Here is a 24,480-nt window from a genome sequence, read left to right on the forward strand (position 1 = left end):
AAGGATGCTTTGGCTGTCACGTAAAGAGCTTTACAATGGATCTTGTATCATGAGTTTTGGAACAGAGCTTAATCACGAAAAACTACATTGAACGTCTGAAGGGGACAGCGAAAAACAGACAAAAGGGAGCCGTCACTGCAAATAAGCTTAAATAAAGCTTGTCTTTCTCCCTGCTCTCCAAAGCAGTGACCTAACCAGAGGCTTGTGCCCCCTGCTCAGTGCAGAGCTGCACTTGGGGTGAAGCGAGAGACGGAGCACTGGCACAAGAGGTGGGGGAAAGAGATGAGAAGACAGGGAGATGATCAGGAGAGCCCAAAAAGCGCTGACCTAAAGCACAGGGCGCCGGCTGCGATGGGAAAGGGATGCGGGCACGGTGAGCGATGGGAGGCGCGGAGGAGGAGCCGATGAAGCGCTGGAGGAGCAGCGGTTCCCAGAGGCAGCGCAGACCCTCGGTAAGGGCCGGGGCTGGAGGCGAGGAGGGCGGGGAGGGAGGGGCGGGCGAGGGGCGTGGAGCGGGCGGTGGGAGCAGCCGGGGGCCGAGCGGAGCGCGGAGTCAGCCTGGAGCCCGGCAGGCACCCGCTTCCCCGCACGCCTCCCGCACACGCTCCCATCGTTTCCCTCCAGGCTGCACCGCCCCGAGTCACCGCCGTGCCGGGGCAGAGCCGTCGCTCCGGGAGCAGCCCCATGTGAGCGGGACCCGCACCACCGCCCAGCGGCACGTCCAGGATGTGAAGAGACGTCCGGCTGCTCGCAACCCATCGCTGCCGGGCTGCCCGCACTCTGTCCCTGCCGGAGACCCGCCGGCGCCCAGCGCTGCCCCGGGCCAGCATGACCGAGGTGAAAGCCAAGGAGCCCAGGGCGCCTCCGCCTCCCGCAGACGGGGCGGTCCTGCTGCAGGCTCAGCCCGGCCGCGATCCCTTCCGCGAGGACACGGAGTCCATCAGCATCGCCCTGGACGGGCTGCTTTACCCCAAGAGCAGCGACGACGAGGAGGACGAAGAGGAGGAGGAGGAGGAAGGGGAGGAGGAGGAAGAACGGCAGCAGCAGCACCTGGGGCAGGAGGACGGCCGGGACGCCCTCTCCTACCAGCCAGGGAGCAGCTCCCTCTCGGTCAAGGACTCCCTGGACACCGTCCTGGACACTTTCCTGGCTCCCGCGGCTCATGCCGGCTCCGTGCCCGCCGCGCCCTGGTCCTTCTTCGGGGCGGGGGAGGCGCCCGACGGGGCGATGAGCGGCGGCGCCCCGCAGAAGGCGGCCGAGGCCCCCCCGGGCCCCTCGCAGCCCCCGCCGCGTCCCCCCGCGCTGTGGCCGCCGGGCGAGGTGCCGCTCCCCGCCAAGCCCCGGCCCGAGGGTCCCGCCGCCGCGCCGCCCAAGGGCGATGCTCCCGGTGTCGGGGCGGTGCCCGGCGGGTCCCGGGCGGGGGATGCGGGGCAGGAATACCTGCACGTGCCGCTGCTCCCGCTCAACTCGGCCTTCCTGGCCTCCCGCACGCGGCAGCTGCTGGACGGGCCCGAGTACGAGGGCTCGCCCCCCGGCCCCTTCCCGCCGCCCTACGCCTTCCCGCCGCCCGACGGCAAGGACGGGCCCTTCGCCTACGGCGACGTCCAGCCCGTGATGAAGATCAAGGAGGAGGGTCTCGGCCTGGCCGCCCGCTATCCGGGGGGCCGGGCCAGCCCCGCGGCGGGCTGCCCCGAGTTCCCGGCGGCGGCGCGGGCCGGGCCGGAGCCCTCGCTGGAGTGCGTCCTGTACAAGGCCGAGCCCGCGCTGCTGCCCGCGGCCTACGGGCCCGACAGCCTGCCCTCCACCTCGGCCGTGCCGCCGGGGCTCTACCCGGGCCTGGGGCTCAACGGGCACCAGCCGCTGCCCTTCCCCGCCGCCGTGCTGAAGGAGGGCCTGCCCCAGCTCTGCCCGCCCTACCTCGGCTACGCGCGGTAAGGCCGGGACGGCACCGGGGCAGCTCCGCGGAGCGTCCGCGCCTCCTCCTCCTCATCCTCCTCCTCAGGAGGGGCGGGCGGGCCGCGGGTGGGCGCTCGGGGGATAGTAAGGGGATGCTGAGGAAAGGACGGGCGAAGTTTCTCTCGGCCAGGGCTTTTTTGGGCTTTTAGGTAGTGCCCGCAGCCCCGTTCCCATCCATTGCTGGCGCTGTCCCGGCCCCGCAGGTGGCACCTAAAGCACGATGGAGCTCCAGGGATGTTGGCTTGTTGTTATCCCTGCGGGACTTCAGGGCCACCCCCAGGGAGGCCGTGCAGGTTTCCTGGCTTGCTCTCACTTCCAGCCATTCATCAGTACCTCAATATTTTCCAGAATAATGTTCCCGATTTGGAAAACAACCGAGCAAAAAACACACAGAAAAGAAACAACCCCAGAAAAAGCGCTTGATTTCACACGAAAAAGAAAACTGAAACACTTGTATATTGCTTTGCTAGAATGAAATGGAGTACTATACGCCGAGGTGTGCTTACCTAGAAATAGACACAACAAAAGGTGCACGCAGTGTCACAGTTTCAGTGGAAATCTTTTCTTTTAGTACATGCAGTGGTTACCTAGATTTGTCTGCCTTTTCTTGGAGACAAATTGGAAATATTCTTGGTAATCCCATCAGACTTAGTTACTGCTTAGAACTCTGCAGCTGATGGGGGGTAAACTGATTATTAAAGATTTTTCTAGTTGAAATGAAATCTCGTATTTCCCATGTGAAAGAGGCCTTTTAAATTCAATTGGCATCTGTCTGATTCTGTCTCTGTACAGGAAAAAAAAAATCATCACTATGACTCCACTCATGAGAGTTGTTGATCTGAGGATGATTAACATTTTAACAGTGTCTAGATGGTATCTTTTTTGTTAAATGGTTTAAAATATAACTTAATGCTTTTTTTTTTTTTTTTTTTTTTTTTTTTTTTTTCAATGTGTTCCTGTATTACCCTGGTAGAGGAAACCATTAAGCAGAAAGGCAGTCATACTTCACTTTTTTCGTGAACTTCTGTATCTTGATTGCAAATTTTGAAATGAAGTTTTTAATATCAAACTCATTAATATGGGTAAGTAGTTAACAATGCAAAGCTAGATCTTTCATTTCTTTTAATTCTTTTTCTTCTCAAGGCCAGACACGGAAACCAGCCAGAGTTCTCAGTTCAGTTTTGAATCACTACCCCAGAAGATCTGTCTCATCTGCGGTGATGAGGCTTCAGGTTGCCACTATGGAGTGCTTACCTGTGGAAGCTGTAAAGTCTTCTTTAAAAGGGCAATGGAAGGTACTCTATGATGCCATTGTTCCTACTTATCTGAAGTATGTCTTCTAGACACTAGGGCTTATTATTTATTGATTGCTCATTTCTATAAATATTGTCACTGTGGTGATTTGTTTTGTTTTGTTTTATCAACTCTGTTTAAATATTACAGTGGATATTGACAAAGTTCTTCCTTAATTTATTTTTCTAGTATTTGTTTTACTTTACTTTTTTTGCTATTTATTATTTATTGTTTATCAGTTAATCTTTCCAGGTAGGCAGAGTTAAATAAAAATTTTGTGCACTACACAACTTGTTTTCAAAAGTATAAATGGTGTTCAAGGGAAAATATTGTGGGTATGGACTAATGATAGGCAGATAAGAATTTTTTTTTTTTCTTTTTTCTCTTTTTGAATTAATGAAAATTTTCTTGCTTTCAAGTTGCAGAGTTTTGGCTTCCTGGGAGTTATGGAAGTATTTCAAATTTCACTGAACTATTTCAAGTCACAATTACAATAAATGTGTTTGACTTGTTCCAAATAGTCATTAAATTGCGAAGCCAAGCCGCAAGTTGAATGAAACAGTAGCAATACCTGTGTTTATTTTGTCATTTTGGATTATATTATATGCTTGTCCACTGGGATTTCGAATATGAATACAAGAGCCAACTTTTATATGGTTCAACAGATAAAGCAGTAAAACAAATCCTGTTTTTTAGGTTTTGTCTCCTGTTTTGATTTTTATTTGATCCTGCCAGAACTAGGATATTCAAATTTCTATTTCATGTATTTAACAAAACCATTGTTCAAATGGATAGGATTCTTTAAAATAAAAAACCTGCATCCTTTATTTTCTTGTTGTGATACATAGATTTTCCACTTTATAGAGTTTATCTCTCTCCAAATGAAAAGGGGAATACTGGAAAAGTAAAAGCTTAGCCTGATAATATATTTTTTGTTTCACTGTGCTGTTACTTTCTACTTTAAGCATATGTTCATGTTCTTCCTTTAACTTTAAATATTTGCTAAGTGGTCTTGGTGTCAAAGTGAACTTTTGAGACAGTGCCACATTTTCTCTTTCATGAGAAAACTACTAGAAATATTTGTGTTAGGCTGCAAAGCTCTTAAGTCACTTGCAGGAATATGGAATTTTCACTGACTCTTCTAGTTGGTCTCTTGGTTTGGCTTTAAATTTTTTTGGCATGTTCTGCTAAATCAGCCAAATATTTTTTTAAAAAAGGTCAGGGAGCTGAAGTTTTAATACTAAGTTTAGTGTAATTTCTGAGTACAGTATATAAATTTTAGTTTTGCTTTTTACTTATATAGTAATGTTGTAATATTTTCTTTGAATTTGATTCTGTCAATTTTAGATTTCATCTCTTTTTAAATTTAGTACCCAGTTCTATTTGCAGTAGACAAACCTGCTCAGAAACATATTATATTACTGTTCAGCAGAATTATTTTAATGAAAAATGTTAAGAAGGAATATAACTTGATACAAGGAACATCTTAAAGTTGTTTTCACAGGCTATTCAGAGTCTATACTTGCAGAGTCCTACTAGGTTAAGAATATAGACTTATTTAGAGACAAATGAGAGGTCAATGCAGTCACATAAACAAAAGTATTAGGTTTTACATAGCAACTTCATAATTTTAATTCTTAAATGAATCCACAGACTTTGACAGACTGTTGAGGAAGTATGTTTGGGTTTTCTAGTGAGGATTTTCAACAAATGTTCAAGAATGTCCATCAGAAACCTGACTGTAATCAGAAAAGACACAGGTTATTGAACCTGATGGGAGGCAGTGTCAGGCAATGAGCACTGTGGGCATTGGCAAAATGAACAAATACAGTTGTACCTGTTTTTGTGTAGAAAGTGCAAGACTAGAGGGGGTTCTTTAGAAATGGGCTGATGGACTTCTTATTTCAATTGCAGTATACTATATAATTATCAACACCCAATCCCATTTGTTGATAGATATTTGATTTTACTTGGTATTCAAATACATTTTTTTCATGATATGAAATTTCATATCAGAAATAATGGTGGGAAATTGCTCCTCTATAAGAAGAAACAGAGTATTTGTATTTAAAATGCAATAGAAAACAGTGTTTAAAATTCACACTGGCCATCATATAAATTTGAGACATATTTCTTCCATGAAATGAGCCCCCTGCCCATCATTTCTCTGAGTGTAAAGGAATTATTTACCTTTTGAATTTTTTAGTCCTACTACAGACATATGGGGGATTTAATAATAATTCATACAAATAAGATGTTAAATTTGGTGAGTAAAAATTCCTGACCAAAACTCTGCTTTTTATATAATTTCAATACATTACTGATCTTTATAAGAAATTAAAACATGATTTGAAATAGCTGGCTTTTTCTATTTTATGGATTTTCTTGATCTTGAGGGGGTTTTTTGTGTGTTATGAGGTTTTGTGCATAGATAAAGAAGTACTTTATATAGTAGCATTACATTTGTTGGAAAATGTCTATTTTCTATTTTAATTATTTCTGTAATCTGAGATGCATTTGCTGTTTGAAATCAAACAGCTTGTGTATTTTTTATTTTTTTATTTCCACAGATATTGTTCTATTCACACACCATTTATTTTACCTTCCCAGATGTGAGGACAATACTTTATTGGTTGAACTCTCCCATTTGAATAAAACAGACCCCTATGTTATCCAGAAAATTCTTTTTTCCATATCCAATCTTTTTGAATAAAACCAGAGATTATTTAAAATACTCAGACTGAACAGTCATTTAAAACTATATGTACTAATTATGATTTAATCATACATTTGAATGTAACTACTACATACCCACAGAACTTGACAAGGGGTCAGAGTTGTGTGAGGATTGCAAAGATTACTTAAGAATGTTTCTTTGGCACTAAATTCTAAAATATGTATGCCTTTGTAGATACTTTGTCTTTTGGGTTCTTGGTTCCCCATATGTGGCTATATATATAAAGAAAAGGTTGATGTTAATAAAATAAACATATTTTTCTCTTGGCACCATCTTGAAGTAGGTTAAACAAAAATGCTTGTCCTTTCTTTGGGAACCTGTAGTTTACAGGTTCCCAAAGTTTTTGATACATCAAAAAAGTTAGTAGTGGAAATGAAGAGGAGAAAAAGAAGGATACTGGGTTGTTTTTTCCTAGGCAATATTTATTTGGATTTAGAAGTTTTCTGTTGGACCCTTACAAATAACTGGTAGTCTGTAGGTTCAGTTAATGTACAAAGAAAAGACAAGGCTTTTTTAAAATGTTGTAAAGATGTCCTTTGAGCATAATGAAAACAGTGAAAGTTACTGCTATTTATATTCAGTAAAGAAATTTGAAAATACAAAATTGGATTCACTGTGCTGATGAGGTGGTGCTGTTCCTGTCGGTGAGATGAGAGTGATGAGCATTTTGGAGATAGAAATAAAAAAAATCAGAAATAATACTCAAAATGCTTTCAAATGTGTAGAATTACTGTATTTGCAAAGTAATTTGCTGTTGATCAGGCATTATTTAAATGCTACCAATATATCTCATTCATGATAATAAAACAGAGTAGGATATTTTCAACAGGGCATGAGGAAAATGAAGATCAAGAAATGAACTTTTACTTTTCTAGGACTAAATTACCAACAAGTAATTAGTGATGCCTTATAAAGATTCCTTCATGTGAAACCATGCAGTGCAGCTGTGATTAAAATGCCTGTGGAACACCATACTAAAATGTCTGTCTCTGAACAGAAACCCAGTGTTCAGTTTTGGGATTCTGGAGTGACACTGTTGCTAACACAGCGTTTCTTGGTCTCCTGCATTGTTGCCTTCTTGTTGAAAGTGTCTCTTTTGCAGTAGTTTTACTAATGAAAATTTTAAATTACCTAAATCCTGCAAAAAAATTCACGTGCTGTTTTTCCTATAATAAAGCCTAATTTCTTATTTTTGTTCTCTATTTATATTTGCACTTTGTTTATATTAGTGATATCTAAGGAAAAGTAGTTGCCCAAATCCAGAGTCTGAGACCAACATGAATACAGGATATTACAGCGGATTGGTCAGAAGCTGACTCAGTTTGTTTAAATACCTGGGAACATGTTATAAACTTGACCAAATGATTGTATAACTTTGGTCTGGTTTTAATATGTGCTTAAAGTCAGGCTAGCAACTCTATTGCATCAGTGGCACCAGGGAATAAGCTCAGGCACATGTAGCAGATAACATTGAACTGACCAAGTGTCAACTTTTCTACTCTCTCAGGCCTGAATTTGGCCTGAACTGGCAGAAAGTAGATTTTCCATGAGCGTTTTCATTGTCTGTATGTAGAGAGATTCCATGGAATCATTGATGATGAGCTGTGCCTACACAGTAAAAAGGTTGATCATGACTTCAACCAAACTTTCTGATAAAGTTTATCTGACCTTATCAGAGTTATGATAAACAGTTTTGTGATGGCAGTGTGATTCACTGTATATGTAGTGCAACACTATGCATAAGGAAAAGTGATTGTCTAGACAGTTATGCTTTTCCATGGCTAGTGAATCTAAAATGGCACAGCATGCCAAGTATTTAAAAAATGCCAATCACTAATAGAAAATACTCTTTGAAAACACAGAGAAATAATTGTAGAGACCTTTTAGCTGTAAACTTGATGAAGCAGTTGTTAAAAGTTCCTTTTTCTCCTAACTCTGAAAGGTTTTCAAATTTTTAATTGAACTATCCAGTCTGGATCTTGGGATCAGAATTTGGTACAGCTTGTACTGTAAACCTGATGGGGATGAAATATTCATGAAGTAGAAAACATGCAAACACACAAAACATACACATGGCAAGTTGAGAGATAAAAATGCTTTTCACTCAATATAACAGATTTGATGTTATTGAAATCCTTTTATTTTGCACATGGCCAAAATATGTTGAAGTACAGTTAGCTAAGTGTATTTTCAAATTCTAATGTACAAAATTACTTTATTGAGGAGCCTAAAATACAGATGGAAAATGCTACTTTTGTGAGTTCAAAGAATTTTCATCATGAAAATGAAAAAAAATCTGCATTGATGCATAATGATATATCTTCATCGTAGTTCTGACTTCAAAAGGATTTGTTGTCCAGCAGTTTGACAAACAGCAGCTTGATGAATTGATTTATGTGAGGCACAGCAGTGAAGTGAGCTGAGATGACATTTGTTCTGTGCTTTGGCTCTTGTGCTAATGCTGGGCTTCCTACTGTTCTAACTGTGACTTTACCACTGTTTTCCTAATAGACAGAGTTTAGTACATAAATCAGTTGCAGAAGTGTCAATTACTAAAATTCTAAGTTTAACTTCTATGTAGTATTTTAGAAATGGTATTGTATATTATCTTAAGCATCTTTTCAGGTGAATTAGAAGCTGTTTGAGGTACTGCAAAACTTCCTGCTTTAGAGAGCACCAGCAACTGACTGCTCAGTCTTGCAAATACCCTGTTCTAACTCTCCATGTGCACAATGTGAGCAACCTGAACTGCTTATCTTAAGTTCATTTTATGGTGAATGGAGAGAAAAAAGAAATTTTAGGAAGAAATTCAGTGACATTTCTAATATGTACTTGTGATGAAAATAGCAGTACTCTAACTATTTCTCAGCACTGAGCATAGTGTTAGGTGACCATGTACACTGTCTGCATTCAGTGATATGAATTCTATCTACCCACATCACCAAAGTAGCTAATATAGTTCTGCAGTATATAAAAGAAATATAATAAGCATGTAAAATACTAATTTCATATTGCTTTAGTAGTGTATATAAGGTATGATAGGTATCATTAAATTATTTCACATATAAAAATCATACTTATTTTAAAGTACTAGAATATCTATAAATTATGTGACTTAAGTATACGAAGTGTAAGTATTTATAGTAAAACCATTCTCTGCTGAAAGTAGATTTGGGGTTGATGGTGTCCATTGCCTTATATTGTGTATTTGTTCCACAGTATTCGTGATGTACCACTAGTTGTGTTTTGATAAATATCTATGTTTTAGAATCTAATTAGTCAAATAGAATCAAATTAATCTAAAGTGTTTCAGTCAAGAGGCAGCAGTATCTGGGTTTTTTGCATATTGCTTTTTTCTGCTACTAATATTTCTGGATTTTTCCACCTTTATTGCTCATATAGTGGATGACCCTGTTCCACACGTTCTGTTGTAGAACAAGTCAGGGAATATAAGGAAAATGTGCATGGAAAAACTTATCATGGCAATGTGCTATGATAATTCCACTAAAATCAGAATGACAGGATGACTGAAATGCAAATATAAAGAGTCTTATCTTGATAGAAAAATATAATACTCAGGGATCAAAAGGGGAACAACTGATACTTTAGAGTGTATCCTTCTGAAATAATTGCTGTGTTTTTAAAGTAGGTTTTGTGTTCAAATCCCATGTTTTATATTTGTAAGAAACAGACCCCCAACTGACAAATATGCTGACACTTCTGTCATTTTATATATTTATATCCCTGATATAGTTAATTACTTAAAAATTATTACCAAGGAACAATTGTGACACAATGCCATAAAAAGAACTGGAAATAGTGACTTGGAGATGCTGCTGTATCCTCCTGAAAGAGTATTAGCTGTGGAAAATTTTTACTGTTGTCAGTTCCCATATTTAGACTCTAAGACATTGTACATTTCAAGGCCTTGCAGTGGTAAACAGTCAAGGCAAACCAACTGAAAATCAATATGAAACAGTATTCCTAATTTTGCAGTTCATTATAGTTTTCATGAATTATGAGTTAATCTTGTTTCATTTTGTTTTCTGTCTTTTTCTTGTTGGAAGTGATGGAACAGACAGGGAAATATAAAAAAGATTAAAAGATAGGATTATGACTTTTGGCTCTGTCTAGAAGTGAGTGAAAACAAGATAGCTACATTTAATTGTTCTGTTTTGTAGATACCATTTAAAAATTATACTCTCTTTGGAGGTTGCTCCTTGGAGAAGTGATTTTGGAAGGAAAAAGACAGTAGTATTGTAGGATTCACAACAAAAGGCAGGAATATTTTGAGACTAGTATACAAGAGGAGGAAAGAGTCAGTCAAGGATGTTATAAACAACCATTTTTATTGCTTTCACTATGAAATTCTTCATTATTTCAGTTAGATTCCAAGACGGAACATATTCACAAGTTCCTTTGCTTTCCACTCTTTGCCCTCTTTGGTCCACTGAATCCTTAATTCTTTGCTGAGGAGCAGACTTGGATCAATTGCAGGTCTTTCTTTATACTAATGTAGGCTACAGAGTGGAAGTCACTACACCTACTTAAGAAGTGGAAGTGAGAATTTTACTTCAGGGGGGTAAGAGGGAAATGTAAATCTTTATCAAAAGATTATGCATGGATGGATGCTCCATGATGGATGTGGATTTTGATTAAATAGTTAGATGGAGAAGTCTCACTTCAGGGACTTTTCTATTTTCAGAGAAAACACACAGAAATAAAATCAGTAATAAATTTAAAAAAAAAACCCAAACAACTTTATCTCTGTAATGTGTGGAATCTTGGAGACTGATAGCATGGGATGGCATACAGGGATGTGGAGACTGTGTAGTATTGATTCCTAGTTCTTCAAGACTAAAAAGAACCACACAATGAGACACATTTACTGCTTTGCACTTTGAAACAATGTAAATAGAAGACTGTTATATTTAGATCTGGGCTAAATTCAACATAATTTTACTTCCCATTTTACCAGGGAGAGCTAGGCCAAACTGTTTGCCTAGCTGTGGAAAACCTTTGTCAGAGCATGTTCAGGGTAAGGATTACCCTGGATTTATTCTGACAAGTCAGGTTTTCCACAGGCTAGGGACTAGCCTAGTCTGTTGTCTTGGCTTTCAGAAGTCAGATTTTTACTCAAAAGCTACATCTGCACCATTTTGTTTTGTTTAGGTGTAGAGGTGAACTTATTTTCCATTTTTTTAATTTTAAACCCATGTTTATTGTCAGCTACCACAATTCTGTTGTGGTTTTTGTTTTGTTTTGGTTTGGTTTTTACCTACTGATTTAATTGGTACTTTTAAAAAAAGTTTATAGGACATGAAACATGTTAGAAAGTTATTGAGCAAAACCTTGAGGCTAGCCTTCAGGAAGCAAAAAGTCGATGTTGGGAGACATTTGGCAGTAAAATAATTTGCAAAGAGATGTAATAGGTATCTGCAAGTTTCAGACAAAAATCTAAAACGAGACTAAATAAAACACCATGATGTGTTCTGCAAAGAGCAATCCTCCAGAGGTTTGATGGCTTTATAGAAAAGCATTGGCAGTTCATAGAGATACAGGGAGGCAGAATCACATTTGGAAGGGAGTAAAAAGAGCTGAGGTAGAACTCTTTGCAGATTGTAGTGCTTTGCTTCTGTGCAGGGTGGCAGCAGTTCAGCACACATGCAATAACCCAGGTAACTGATTGCTGTATCTGATACCCCAGGTGCAGCTAAAGCTTTATGTTTTCCATATTTTGTACATCTGCAAAGTCTCTGCAACTCATGAGTTTACTGGAATGATTGTCAGTGAGCTAAGCTAATAGCACAGTTTGTAATGATTTGTTCATGCAATTCCAGTACTGTTTGGATTAAAAACCTCTGGTATTGCAGTATTCATTACAGGACTTAAAATTGTGTTTGCCTACTGACATTAGAACTTACAGCTTTGCTAACACTAATGTATTTTGATGGAAGTTTAACAGAAATATCCTACAAGAATCTGGAACATTTAAGTGACAGATAAAATCATCTCTGTGTTTTCTCCATCAAGCTGGTCATGAGCCAGTACATTGAGAGTGACCCTCAATGTGTGCTTTCAAAAAACAGTGAAGAGTAAATATGCATAGGAAACTTAACAGTGGGTGAAGCTTTCTGAAGGTGGGGCAATTGCCAGAAAGTTCCCAGGTTCATATTTTTGTAAGAAATGCTATTGGCGACCTTTATTTTCAAACTTGTGCTCTAGTGACTAAAATACTACCATCCTCGTTATTTTCCTGAGTATTTTGTTTGCTTGTTTATTTTGTTTTTTGTTTTCCTGGTTATAATGACAGTAGTCATGGAAAAGATACTGAATATCAAGCTACCACAACTGAATGGTGATTTCATCTTGATGGGGATTTTGAGTACTTCATTAGTACATGCATTTGGTATAACTGCAATGCTCAAGTATTGAAGACAATTCAAATCTAGATGATCCTGAATACTGAACTGTAGCAAATACATTTTCAAATACATAACTTTATCATCCTGGGAAAACCTTCCAAATATCTTCATCTAACAAAATATTGTTCTGTAATTTTGAAATAAGGCAAATATCTGGCATGTATTCATTTCTTACACAATCTCTCCTTCAGATAGCTGCTGTCCCTAAAATTTCATGTCAAGCAAATAAGTTTCTCAGAACCCAGCTTTGCACAATGGTAGAAGTGATTTCAAATGGGAACATTTACTCAGATTTATCTATTGAGATGAAATCCATGCAGATCACTGCAATTAAAAAAAATCCTTTACTGATGAAACTGAAAAATATCAAACAACTGAAACTTAAGTGTTTTCCAAATAAGTTGCAGCTGAATCAAGATGAGTGGAATACACTTTGGAACAGAAGGTGTCAGGGAGAGGTGGGGTAGAGATGAGTGGAATGGAAAACTCACATGAAGATGTAAGTCAGGTGCAGGATATGATTGTGGTTTCTTAAAAGTCTTGAAAGCAAAGAAGTTGTTAACAGTAAGCATCAAGGAGTGTCTGAGTTTTTGTCACCATAAATCCCTGAGAGAATGGGGTTGGCAGTATTTTGGCTTTTAAGCAAATTTACTGTGCCCACTTTCTAGTAACAGATTTAATTTCTGGCCTGGTATAGACTGGGCAGAGAGATTGTTTGATCCTGACTAATTTGAAACTTCAGAACGTAGGAACATGGAAGTGTAGTTTTCATAACTGTGATTCAGTTATATTTTGTAAATGTAAAAAATGCTGTCCAGACTTAGATTTAACATAGGCACGACAAGGTTCATATGGACTCAGACCATTTTGTGTAGTCTTAACAGATTCCCAGGAAAAGAAGACCAGAAGAAGTCGCCTTTCAGGGAACTGAAGAAAACCCCGAAACAAGAACAAACAAAACTTTAACTATATTTAAGCATTCTTTTGTAAATTAGCTGTGCATTAAAGCACTAGAATTCCACAGAGCTGAGATAATCCTCATGGATTTTAATTAAATTAATGGAGTTTTAAAATCGTTGTTGCTTATCAAAAGACTGAATGCCTTTTGTAGCTCATAAAGGCAAAGAAAGACGAGGAAAAACTTCAAGTAATCCCAAGGGAGAATTGTTCAAAATAAGCATTTTGCTTACTGGTCTGCTGCCAACAGCAAGACAGATTTTTATTCATCTGTCTGCTTTTGGTAATGTTTTCTGTAAGGAGGAGTCCAGGATTAGAATTATTGGGACAAAGTGAATGAGAATTTCTTCTGATTAAAACATTACTAAGGACTTTTTTGTTGCCAGGCAATGTGTGAGGGAACTGTTTTTGTTCACTTGTATGTCTCTAAAAAAAAGAGAAATTATTATGAATTTCATAGATGGGGAGTTTTGCCCTTAAACAGACCAAATAAAATGTTATATCCAAATAGTAACGTGACTGGTCAAAGGTTATCATAAAATGAAGGAATTCCATAATAGTTCAAGTAAACTTTTTTGAATCTTCATTTATTTTTAAAACATTTATACACAGAAATATTTTTGTCATGCTAGAAAACATAGTATTCATCCTGTTTTTCTCTTGCCTGCAGGGCAGCACAACTATCTATGTGCTGGAAGAAATGACTGCATAGTCGATAAAATCCGTAGGAAAAACTGCCCAGCGTGTCGCTTGAGGAAGTGCTGTCAAGCTGGTATGGTCCTGGGAGGTGAGCTGTTTTCAAGTGGATTTATAAAAATAGGCAGTCAAGTACACTACCTTCAGTCTATTGAGGTTAAACAACATTACTTTTGTACTGTAAAAGAAAAACCACATTCAAGTGTTTTTTTGGTTTTTTTTTTTTTTTTTTTTTTTGGTTTTTTTTTTTTTTTTTTGGAAGAATTACTTAATGTTTTGTAATTCCTTAGAATTTTTCTTTAGTGAATCTGGAAACACTGATAAAACACCTTTCTGTAGGAGCCACTGTGTACTCTTGCATTCATTTTCCTAAAGGGGAAGGTATGTCTTTAGGTGTGTATTTATTAATAATTTTGGATCAGGCAGTTTGATTTAGGTAAAAAATAGGAATCAGTACTGTCCCCTTCTATTTTCTGTTATATCCTTCGTCATTGCTTTGAGTACATGTAAACAAAACATGTAAACAAAATTATGTTCTGTTCCAACAGAGAGGGCCAGGCAGTTGGTTGCACCAATACTGCAGGCTTTGCATACTGGGTGCTGGGAAATCCCATCTTTCTATTATTTTTTTTCTGTAACAGATTTGGGTTTTTTTATACATATCATTAAATGAAATTGAGCACTGTGCCTTTGAAAACCTACAGAAAGAAAATGTGTGTGATCAGGTGGTCACATGGCAAGTTTTGCTGTGCTTACAGGCAGGAATGGTGCTTATTTTTGCTGTACTTTCTTTTCATATTTTGAATCAGCACAAAGCTTGAAAATACGTGGCTAAGACTATAACAAAATGACCATATAAAAATGATAAAAAGAATATGTTCCTAAAGGGAGTTAAAAAAAAAGGGGAAAAATAAAACCCCACTGTATTTCCAATCTGATCTATTTTAGCCCATCAAAGCCCTCTGTCTGTCTCTCCCCCCTGCTCAACCCTACATTCCCTCCCCCACATTTAAGCATTGTTTTTTATCCCTTAAGGAAGAGCTGGCACTATATACTCTACATCCTTTCATTATCTTGCTGATCGGCATTCACGGATCATTTAAAACATGCATATAGTTTTCAGACTGGTAGTTTGATTGCGCAGCTCTGTGTTTCCAGCTCCTGTAAGCTGAATGGAGCTGGAGTATTCTGCACACACGACCGCTGTGTCATTCTTACATGGTCAGTCAGTGCCACCTCTCAATTAAAAAAAAAATGGAACTGACAAGCACCTTGGTGCCACTGGGCTGAGGGGAGAGGGACAAAAGGAGAACATGCTGTTTTGATCCTTCTCAGATTGAAGTGGTGTTTTAAAACTGGAGTAGTAGTGCAGTAGAGAAACTGTATTGCTACAAAGGCAGAACCTAAAGCTTTGTTTGCCCGACTTGGGAAGAGGGGAAGAGGGGAAAGCCAAGGAGGCAGAGATCCTGAGTAGGCTGTGGAAAATACAGGGTAAGAATGAAGACTCCGGAAGAGGAGTTGGCAGATGTTGTGCCTGCCTTTTAAAAATCGGGAGAACGTGCAAGGTTTGATCAATGTCACCTCTAAATACATGCCTGCCTAGGGCAGGTTGCTTAGACTAGATGATCTTCAGATCCCTTGCAATCCAAACCATTCCATGATTTTAATGGGTGTAAATTAATACAGATAAAAATTCCTTCCTGACTGTGAATTGGACACAGGTGAGAGCTTGATGATGATCTAACCTGAATTTTCATTTATGATACCCTGGGTAACATCAATAACTAAACTCTGTGTGCTTCAACATCACAGGCAGCAGTTTCAACAAGCAGAAGAGTGTGAGATGACTCATTGTCATTGTCTCATTCTTTTGCTTCAGCGTTGTTCTGCATAGTAATGCTACATAGGAAAAGTTGCCAGCAGGCTTGACTTCATTCTACACTTTGTGTGCATTTATGGATGCTAGCTTTCCTAGTGTTTATTAATATGTACATTTTGCTCTGGGTGTAGGTGCTAGAAACAGAAAAAGTTGGACATTTTTGCCAGCAATATTGATCAGATGGTATGTCCTCATTAGTGTATCCTCATAGCAGGATGATACATCTACCTACAAAACCAGGGGATAAAGGTGGTCTGACTTTTATTAATATCAGGTATAAAGAGACTAAAATCTTCGTCTTTCTCTTCATCATTTCGGATCACTTTTTTTCTCAGCTATTACAAAGCAAGCATAAATATTTTCTTTGAATTTAGTGCTAGACTGTTGTATCTAGCCAGTTGGTTACATTGCTTAGTCTTCTCCTAAGTGTACCTAATCAAAGCTGTCTTTCATTTTTTGAGAAGCCTGTGCATTCCAGTTCTTAGAGGGACATGGCATTTCATTAGATCTCTGCTCTGATATCCCCACCCACACCAGCAAATAGAAAGCAGAAGCTGGGCAATGGAATAAAGGAAATAAAGGAAATATTGAGTGGAGCTGTGACTGTGATATCTCTATTCCTTTTTTGTCAGCTGCCTGAGATTAAGTGTAGTATTTCAGATGTTCTTAGTGATGTCAAGAGTTCTGGGGGGACTAGGAAGCTAATTGTTTTATGCTGGCTGAAATAGAGTGCTTACTACTGAAAGAAGAAAAGACAGATGTTGACCAAAAATGAGAAAAACTGGAGTGAGGCTGTTTGTAAAGAAGGATTAAAAAATTCAAACTGCAAACAAAATCTCAGGATAGGCTGTTAACCACAATACTCTTTCTATGGTTATTGTTACTCTTCTTCCTTTTGCTTGTCTCTTATTTCTTATAATTCCTTTGTTGCATCACATGAACAATATTTCCTTCCCATGACTTGATGTGCTGATCAACACGGTATGATTCATATATGGGGTGTTACAAGGCTCGCATAATTTTCCCAAAGACATCGGTGATCAAAGGGCTGGGAAGCCTGCCATGTGAGGAGAGGCTAAACATGAGCCAGCAGTGTGCCCAGATGACCAAGAAGGCCAATGGCATCCTGTCCTGTGTCAAGAATGGTGTTGCAACCAGGACCAGGGCAGTGATTATCCCCCTCTACTCAGCACTGCTGAGGCCACACCTCAAATCCTGTGCTCAGTTCTGGGCCCCTCCCTGCAGGAAAGACATTGAGGGGCTGGAGCGTGTCCAGAGAAGGGCAGCGGAGCTGGGGAAGGGTCTGGAGCACAAGTGCTGTGAGGAGCAGCTGAGGGAGCTGGGGGTGTTTATCCTGGAGAAAAGGAGGTCTAGGAGGGACTTTCTTACCCTCCACAACTGCCTGAAAGGAGGTTGTAGCAAGATGGGGGTTGGCATCTTCTCCTAGGGAACCTGTGACAGTATGAGAGGACATAGTCTTAAGCTGTGCCAAGGGGATTTCATCTTGGACATCAGGAGGAAATTCTTCACAGATAGGATTGTTAAACTTTGGATTGGGCTGCCCAGAGAGGTGGTGGAGTCACCATCCCTGGAGGTGTTTAAAGAAAGGCTGGGTGTGGCACTTGGTGCTCTAGTTGCCAAGATGGTGATAGGCCAGAGTTTGGACTCGATGGTCTTGGAGGTCTTTTCTAATTTAAATGATTTTGTGATTCTCTGATTCTGTGAACAGGATTTGTTCAGCCTTGAGAAAAGAAGGCCTGGGGGACACCTTATCACTGTGTTCCACTATTTAGAGGGTGACTGCAAAGATGGGAACTCCCTTTTTACAAGCAATCACATGGAAACGACAGGGAATAATGAATACATATTACTCCTGGGGAGATTCTGATTAGACACAAGAAGAAAATATTTCACAATGAGAAAAATCAGCCATTGGAATTATACCCAAGAGAAGTGGTGGACTCTCCCCTGTTGAACAGTTTTAAGGTTCATCTGGACAAGGTGCTGGGTCATCTTGTCTAGACTGTGCCTTTGCCAAGGAGGCTTGGACTGGATAGTCCTTGAGGTCTTTCCCATCCTGGAATTCTGTGATTCTGTGAAAAATGTCCATATACAAGTTTCCAATTCTTGGAACAAATTACATATTTAGAGACATTCTTGAATATTTTAAATGAATGAGAGTTGGCAATACTTAAAATCTCTTCTTGTGTTTACAGCCTGGATAAGTCAAGATTTTTTTGTGCGTTTTCTGATTTCCGCTCTTTAGAATTTACTTAGATATATTTTTGTTCTTTACCCCGACACTTAGTTTCTTAGATGCTAGCCTTGATTTAAATGAAGACCTGCTATTTTGCTTAATTAAAATGAGAAACACTAAGATTTTACAGTATATTAATGATAAGATTCCAAAAATCACTACATTATTAAATTAAACTTATTTCTTAGAGAAGTATGTCTGTCTTCCATTGAATGTCACTGAGTGACAACCATATAGACAAGAGTGTAATATTTTATTACATGGACACTGGTTCCATTTTTCAACCCTAAATTCAAAGCGATTTTAAACCCCTAAATTGTTCTAAAATTAATTGTAGGTCAGTTGTAAATAAATTATAGAATAGCAACAAATAGCTTCAATAATTTATTTCCCTATATGGACCGTTTCTTCCATCTTAATCTATAGAAGGAAATTATCAATAAAATGGTACTTCATGGTACTGTATTTTTCATTCCCTGTGAAAGTGTTAATTGTCTTTGGGTTTTATAACCTCATAACTTGACACATAAATCTATCCGCTTTCTAATCTTAAATGCAATAGGATAGCAGGTAGCTTGCCCAGGTCCTGGAATAAACAAGTACTCTACTCTTATTATTATGAGCGAATCTGTAATTTTCCTGGACTGATTATCACAGATTCTTTGTTCAGCTGTATTGCTAAATTACTGTGTTCTTCATTATTTCAGTCAGCTTTTGGTCCGCTGTGCAGTGATTACATGCAGAAAAAAGTGAATTAATTTTCCAGGTAATATTTTCTGAGGTAGGATCAAAGGGTTTATTAAAACCAAGACGTGTTATTTGTGCTTTGCTGCTTTCTCTATGTTGTATACACCCCCCCTCAAGGTGTACATGGCTTGTGTTTCTACACAAAACGCAAGAGCATAGTGACCTTAAAGTAAGAGTCATAGTGTTCTGTCAAGATTAATACATCATTGATGCTTTTCACCTCATTACAGAGTAAGGAGAAGGGTAGTGAGATGTTAGACTTCTACTAGAAACCCATCCCTTTTCATATAAAATGTCTAGTATCAGTAATGTCTGATTGTCTGTGTGATCCTGTATACCTCGTTAGCAAAAATATTAAGATACAGAATTAGGTAGTAAGGAGAAAATCATAATATATTTGATAGTGAGAATAAATAGATTTTATATTTTTTATGTTTTCTAGGTACATGTAGAACATAAACACTATAAACATACTATTTGTTGTAATCAAGGGTAGGAGAACAGTAAATACTAAGAAATTGCTTGAGTGCTTAGCTATCTTAAAATGAAATAATGAAAACGTTACCAAAAAACTGTGTGCACAGACAGGTAATAGTATTGAGAAAAGTAGTTGTCAGAGTGAATTGGTGTTATTTGCTCTCTATGGGACTAATTGGAGACTTTTTTTTTATCTTAAAGCACAAACTTGCTGGGTATTTTGTAAAAATCAAATGAAAAACTAAGCTATTTTCAAATCTCTCATGTTTTCCTTATGTCCTTAGGGGTTTGTATTAATTTGATGTGGTGTCCTTGTTGTAGATGGGAAAGTTTGCTGTGAGTTATTAATAGTCACCTCTCCAGTAGTAGATAGGTAACAAGTGGAGTTAAGCACATGGTAGCTGTTAAGCAACATAATTAGCAATAAACACATAAGCAGTTCTGCAAACCAGTGACATTAATTCTGATACATTTAGTCACTTGGAAACATGGGTACTTATTAACTACTAACATTTCCATGTGATAAGCATTCTGTTTGGTTTCTTTCTTTACTTGTTCTCTGAACTGTAAAAGTATCTGAAGCCATTATTTCTGAAAATACCTGAAATCATTATTTATGGACTATCAAAGGCATTGTTACTTCTGTTTTCCTTCATGCCTACACAATACTTAGTGGGAAATTCCCAGCATGTCTATGACTATGTATAGGTTTGTTATAATAAAAATTGGCTCTAGATCTTCTGGCATAATAAATTGTCTATTCTTTTGTGGGTTTTTATTTTACTTTTTTTTCTTGGTACAGTTGTAACACAAGATGTAACTTTGTGTTTGGTTCTTTACTAAGAGATCTCTAATCAGAAATATTTTTATTCTTACCACAAGTGATAAAATGATTGTATCATTGTTGGGGCACTTCATACTAAACTAATTAAACCTGCAGTTGAGTTAGTGGGAATATGACCCCTGAATGTCATTGCATGATGAGTGTCACAGTTTCTGCCATCGCCCCCATGTCTATTTCTGTCCCCTTGTCATGTAAATCAGACTGTAAGTATCAGTATCTTTCTTGCATTTTTTGACCCTTTTTTCCTTAAGACAAACTTGTTTGAAAAAACTAAAGATCTAGCAGGGTTTTCATCATTGAGGATCTGTTTAAAGCAAATGTATTCCATGTAGTCACCTCTGCATGGATTTGCCTTTTTACTCAAACTGGTAACACGTCACTGAGGTTTACTGCCTTTGAATCTCTGAAGATTTGATTTTCTGTGTCTGTAGGGTGAACTGCCAGACTGTTTCCATGAAAGAAATTTGAAGAATTGCTGCCTAAACCTGTATATTTCCATAGCCATGCCACATGTATTTGTCCTTATTTTGGGAAGGCAGTTCAGCTATTAATTTGTTTTAGTTAGTGTTGTTCATACCACTCCAGTATGGAAATAACAATTAAAAATTCTGAGAAAGTGAAATTGTGTTTTAGGAAGTGAAATATTTTCCAAGCATTGACATGTGGTTTTACAGTATTTGTTGGTCTTTCACTCATCCCCTGGGCATCAAATGAGGATTCAGCCAGGAGACTGAAATGCTTTTAGGGAACTGGAGGAAAGCAGTTTCTGTGTGTAGTAATTAATTACTAACATTTTTGGTTTTGAGCATTAGGGAGGAAAAGAAGGAGTATCTTTAATGGACATTAAATAGAAACTTAATTTTAGAGCCAGATGGCTCAGCTGTTGGCGTATGACAGAACAGTGGGAATTGAACCAGGAGACACTTTATGAGGTTACTGTAACCTAGAATTCATGGCAATAATTTTAATGGGTGGGTGCTCTTCATCCTTTAGTGAAGGGAGTAGAATACAGAGGGAGAAGCTCTTAAGAATTTTCCATCATCATTTTTCAATTACATAAATAGTCAAAAAATAGACAACTTGAATAAGACAGTTTTTGTTTCCTTGTATAGATTAAAAGTGTAATCCAATACTAGTGGAAAATACTAACGTTACTGGTTACCTTTTTTTAACAGATCATCAATTTTCTTTTTCAGGTCGAAAATTGAAAAAGTTTAACAAAATTAAGGTTGTGAGAACGTTAGATGTTGCACTCCAGCAGCCAGCAGCCCTTCAAGATGAAAGCCAGTCTCTAACCCAAAGGCTGTCCTTTTCTCCAAATCAAGAAATACAGTTTGTTCCTCCAATGATAAGTGTTTTACGAGGCATTGAGCCAGAAGTTGTCTATGCTGGTTATGACAATACAAAACCTGAAACACCAAGTTCCTTGCTGACCAGTCTGAATCATCTTTGTGAGAGGCAACTTCTTTGTGTAGTCAAGTGGTCTAAATTACTACCAGGTAATATCATTTCTTATATGTAGTGAATTGTAATTAAGCAAATATTTCATGGGAGGAGCAATTTAAAGATAATATAATTGACTGCCTGTTAATTCTTTACAAATTCCAAAATTATTAAGCTTTCACTTATCAGATAATATAATTAATCAAATGTATTTTAGCAGGGAAGCACGTTTGAAGGAATCCATCTAAATATTTAGATTTACTCCAAGAAAGCACAGGAGCTCAGAGAGTTCCTGTATGTGATTGTTATAACAGCCTTTCTACCCCAGCCCCTCTTACTCTGTTATTTATTAATTTGGCATAAAAAGATTGTATATCTGCTTATTCTTTAGCCTTCTTATTACTAAAATATATTTTTGAAAGCAATGAAGAAAATTTTTTATGAATAATACCAATTAGGACTGAGCAACTCACAAACAGACTGGTAATAAGAAGTAACTGAATTTAGGATCCACAACTGGATTAAAAAAAAAATCTGTATTATTTATGTATGTGCTCTGTATGGTGATAGGGATTATCATGGTCATCCTGGGGTATATAGAAATCAATACAGTTTGATGTGATCTCAATTTGACACTTTGCTGCTGCAGAAGCAGTAGTCTCAATCACTGCTCTTCCCATTGCTCTTGGCACTTAGCAGACCTCTTGAGTGAATTGATTCATCTCACTAAATAAGAAGAAAAGAAACTGTTTTTTTCACCCTCTGTGGTTTTCTGATGTGTTCAGGAACTGAACCAGTTCACTGAGGAGGAGCATGAATGCCAAAGCTTGCTTGAAGGAGGTAACAAGAGGTAACGTGTTGAGGAACAGAACACTGCTTTCAGTGGCAGGAAGCTGTTAGTTTCACTCAGATTATTTGTGGCAATCTTTAAATTTATCAAACAGCAAAAGTTATCAAACACAAGTGCACAACTATGATTCTCTTTAGTTGATTGCAGGAAAGATAATCATATGCAGATGTTTTTGTGTGACAGCTGCATCTTGTGTTAAGAGCGCTGATGTTCAAGCTATTAACATTCAATGTGAGTTGGTTACAGTGATCATGTTACAAACGGTCATATTTTTACCAAAGGAAAAAGAGATGCATTCCTATCCTCTGAGACAGTAATTTTTGCTAAAAAAAATTCTGGTGTGAACATTTCAAAATACTGGATGAGATCAAAAAGACAAGAGGTTAACTATCAAAGTAAGATAGGCAGTTATTACCCAAGCATCAGAGCACTACATCCCCAAATCTGCTTGTATTTCTGGGTGTTCTCCATTTGATAGCTTAGATTTGTAATCTCAAAACACTCACTTAGCTGCTGTCTAAATGAGAATTGTGAAATATTTTATCTTTAATTTCATTTCCAGGTTTTCGGAATTTGCATATCGATGATCAGATAACCCTCATCCAGTATTCCTGGATGAGTCTAATGGTTTTTGCAATGGGGTGGAGATCATACAAACATGTCAGTGGTCAGATGTTGTATTTTGCACCAGATCTGATTCTAAATGAGTAAGTAGAATGCTCTTGTGTTGTCTGAATAACGTTTTGAACTTTTATGTGCCAGTGGCAGTGTGACTCCATTGAGGCCAAGATTTCATTCATTACTTGTTCTGTTTCAAAATTAACAACCAAGTCTTCTGACCAGATCAAAGTTCAGTAACTTTGGGAGGGATTTGGTGGGAACCCCAACTATTCTTGTACATGGTCAAGCAAAAGCAGATCAAATAGTATTTTAATTATGTGAGAGAAAAAAAAAATTATGCTGTCAGAAGATTTTCTTCAGTTCATCTGAATAAGTCATGAGTTAATGTTTAATAAATGGAACTGAGTGTGGGGGTTTTTGGTTGTTTTTGTTTGGGTGGTTTTCTCAAATAGTTTGCCTCTAATCTAAATATTCGGTTTTGACACTCTCTGATAAAAATGATTTTCTAATGTCTATTTCTTGTTAGAAAAGTACATTTGTTGTTAGAAAATTGTACAAAACTATTCACCAAGTAAGAATTTTATATCAAGGAAAAATTATATGAGACTGCCCTTTTCTGCTGGGGGAGAGGAGGGGCTTTTTGGCTTGGATTTTCCTTCACTATTTTAATAGTGTTTAACTTCACTGTTTAATTTAGATAATCGTCATTTCAGTCTGTCAGTTTACCAGCTCTGCAAATTAATACTGTCAGACTCATAATTTTATATTCTTTGGTTATATTACATGGGAGCTTGCCAGGAACTGTAAAAGATAATTTAATCTGAATCTTTATTTTTCCTTAATACATTTTTCTCAGGTTTTTGTTTTTTCTTAAAATACTAAAAGAATGCTATGAAGCAAGCTGAAAGAAAAACAGATGCTTTTTAAGACATATTTTTTAAGGATTAAGAGGTTTAAGGATTTGCAGAAGATCTAGACACCTGATTTTAAAATCTACAGATGTGCAGGATCCTCCCAGTGAAGTTCTTTATAGAAGATATTCCATAGAGCCAACCCTATAGCTCCTGATCTTTTCTCTTCCAGATGATTGTAAATCACTGTGAGGTTGTTGAGTAATGAATTTTTTTCCTCTCCCATTTTTATTAATTATGCTGTACAAATTGAAATACTTAGAAGTGATGAGATTGAAAGAATTTATGACTGTGTTGTTGTCCCAGCATAGTCTGATAGATCTTATGGTTACATCCAGAAGAAACACAGAGTGAGATGGCTTTATGCAGTAATGTCTTGCCTTGGAG

At 38.4% G+C, this 24,480-nt stretch overlaps 1 protein-coding gene across 1 annotated transcript in view; it reads left to right on the plus strand.

The window, feature by feature from the left end:
* Positions 1-828: 828 nt before the first annotated feature.
* PGR (progesterone receptor) overlaps positions 829-24,480 on the plus strand; it is a gene marked incomplete at its 5' end in the record, with an annotated part of 32,269 nt that continues 8,617 nt past the window's right edge. Inside the window, 5 exons of the mRNA XM_083855129.1 lie at positions 829-1,931; positions 3,100-3,251; positions 14,039-14,155; positions 21,465-21,767; positions 23,124-23,268. Coding sequence (XP_083711255.1) covers positions 829-1,931; positions 3,100-3,251; positions 14,039-14,155; positions 21,465-21,767; positions 23,124-23,268 — 1,820 coding nt within the window. The remainder of the gene's footprint in view (positions 1,932-3,099; positions 3,252-14,038; positions 14,156-21,464; positions 21,768-23,123; positions 23,269-24,480) is intronic.

This window comes from Zosterops lateralis, assembly GCF_965231275.1.
Source record: "Zosterops lateralis genome assembly, chromosome: 2".
Lineage (NCBI taxonomy): Eukaryota > Metazoa > Chordata > Aves > Passeriformes > Zosteropidae > Zosterops > Zosterops lateralis.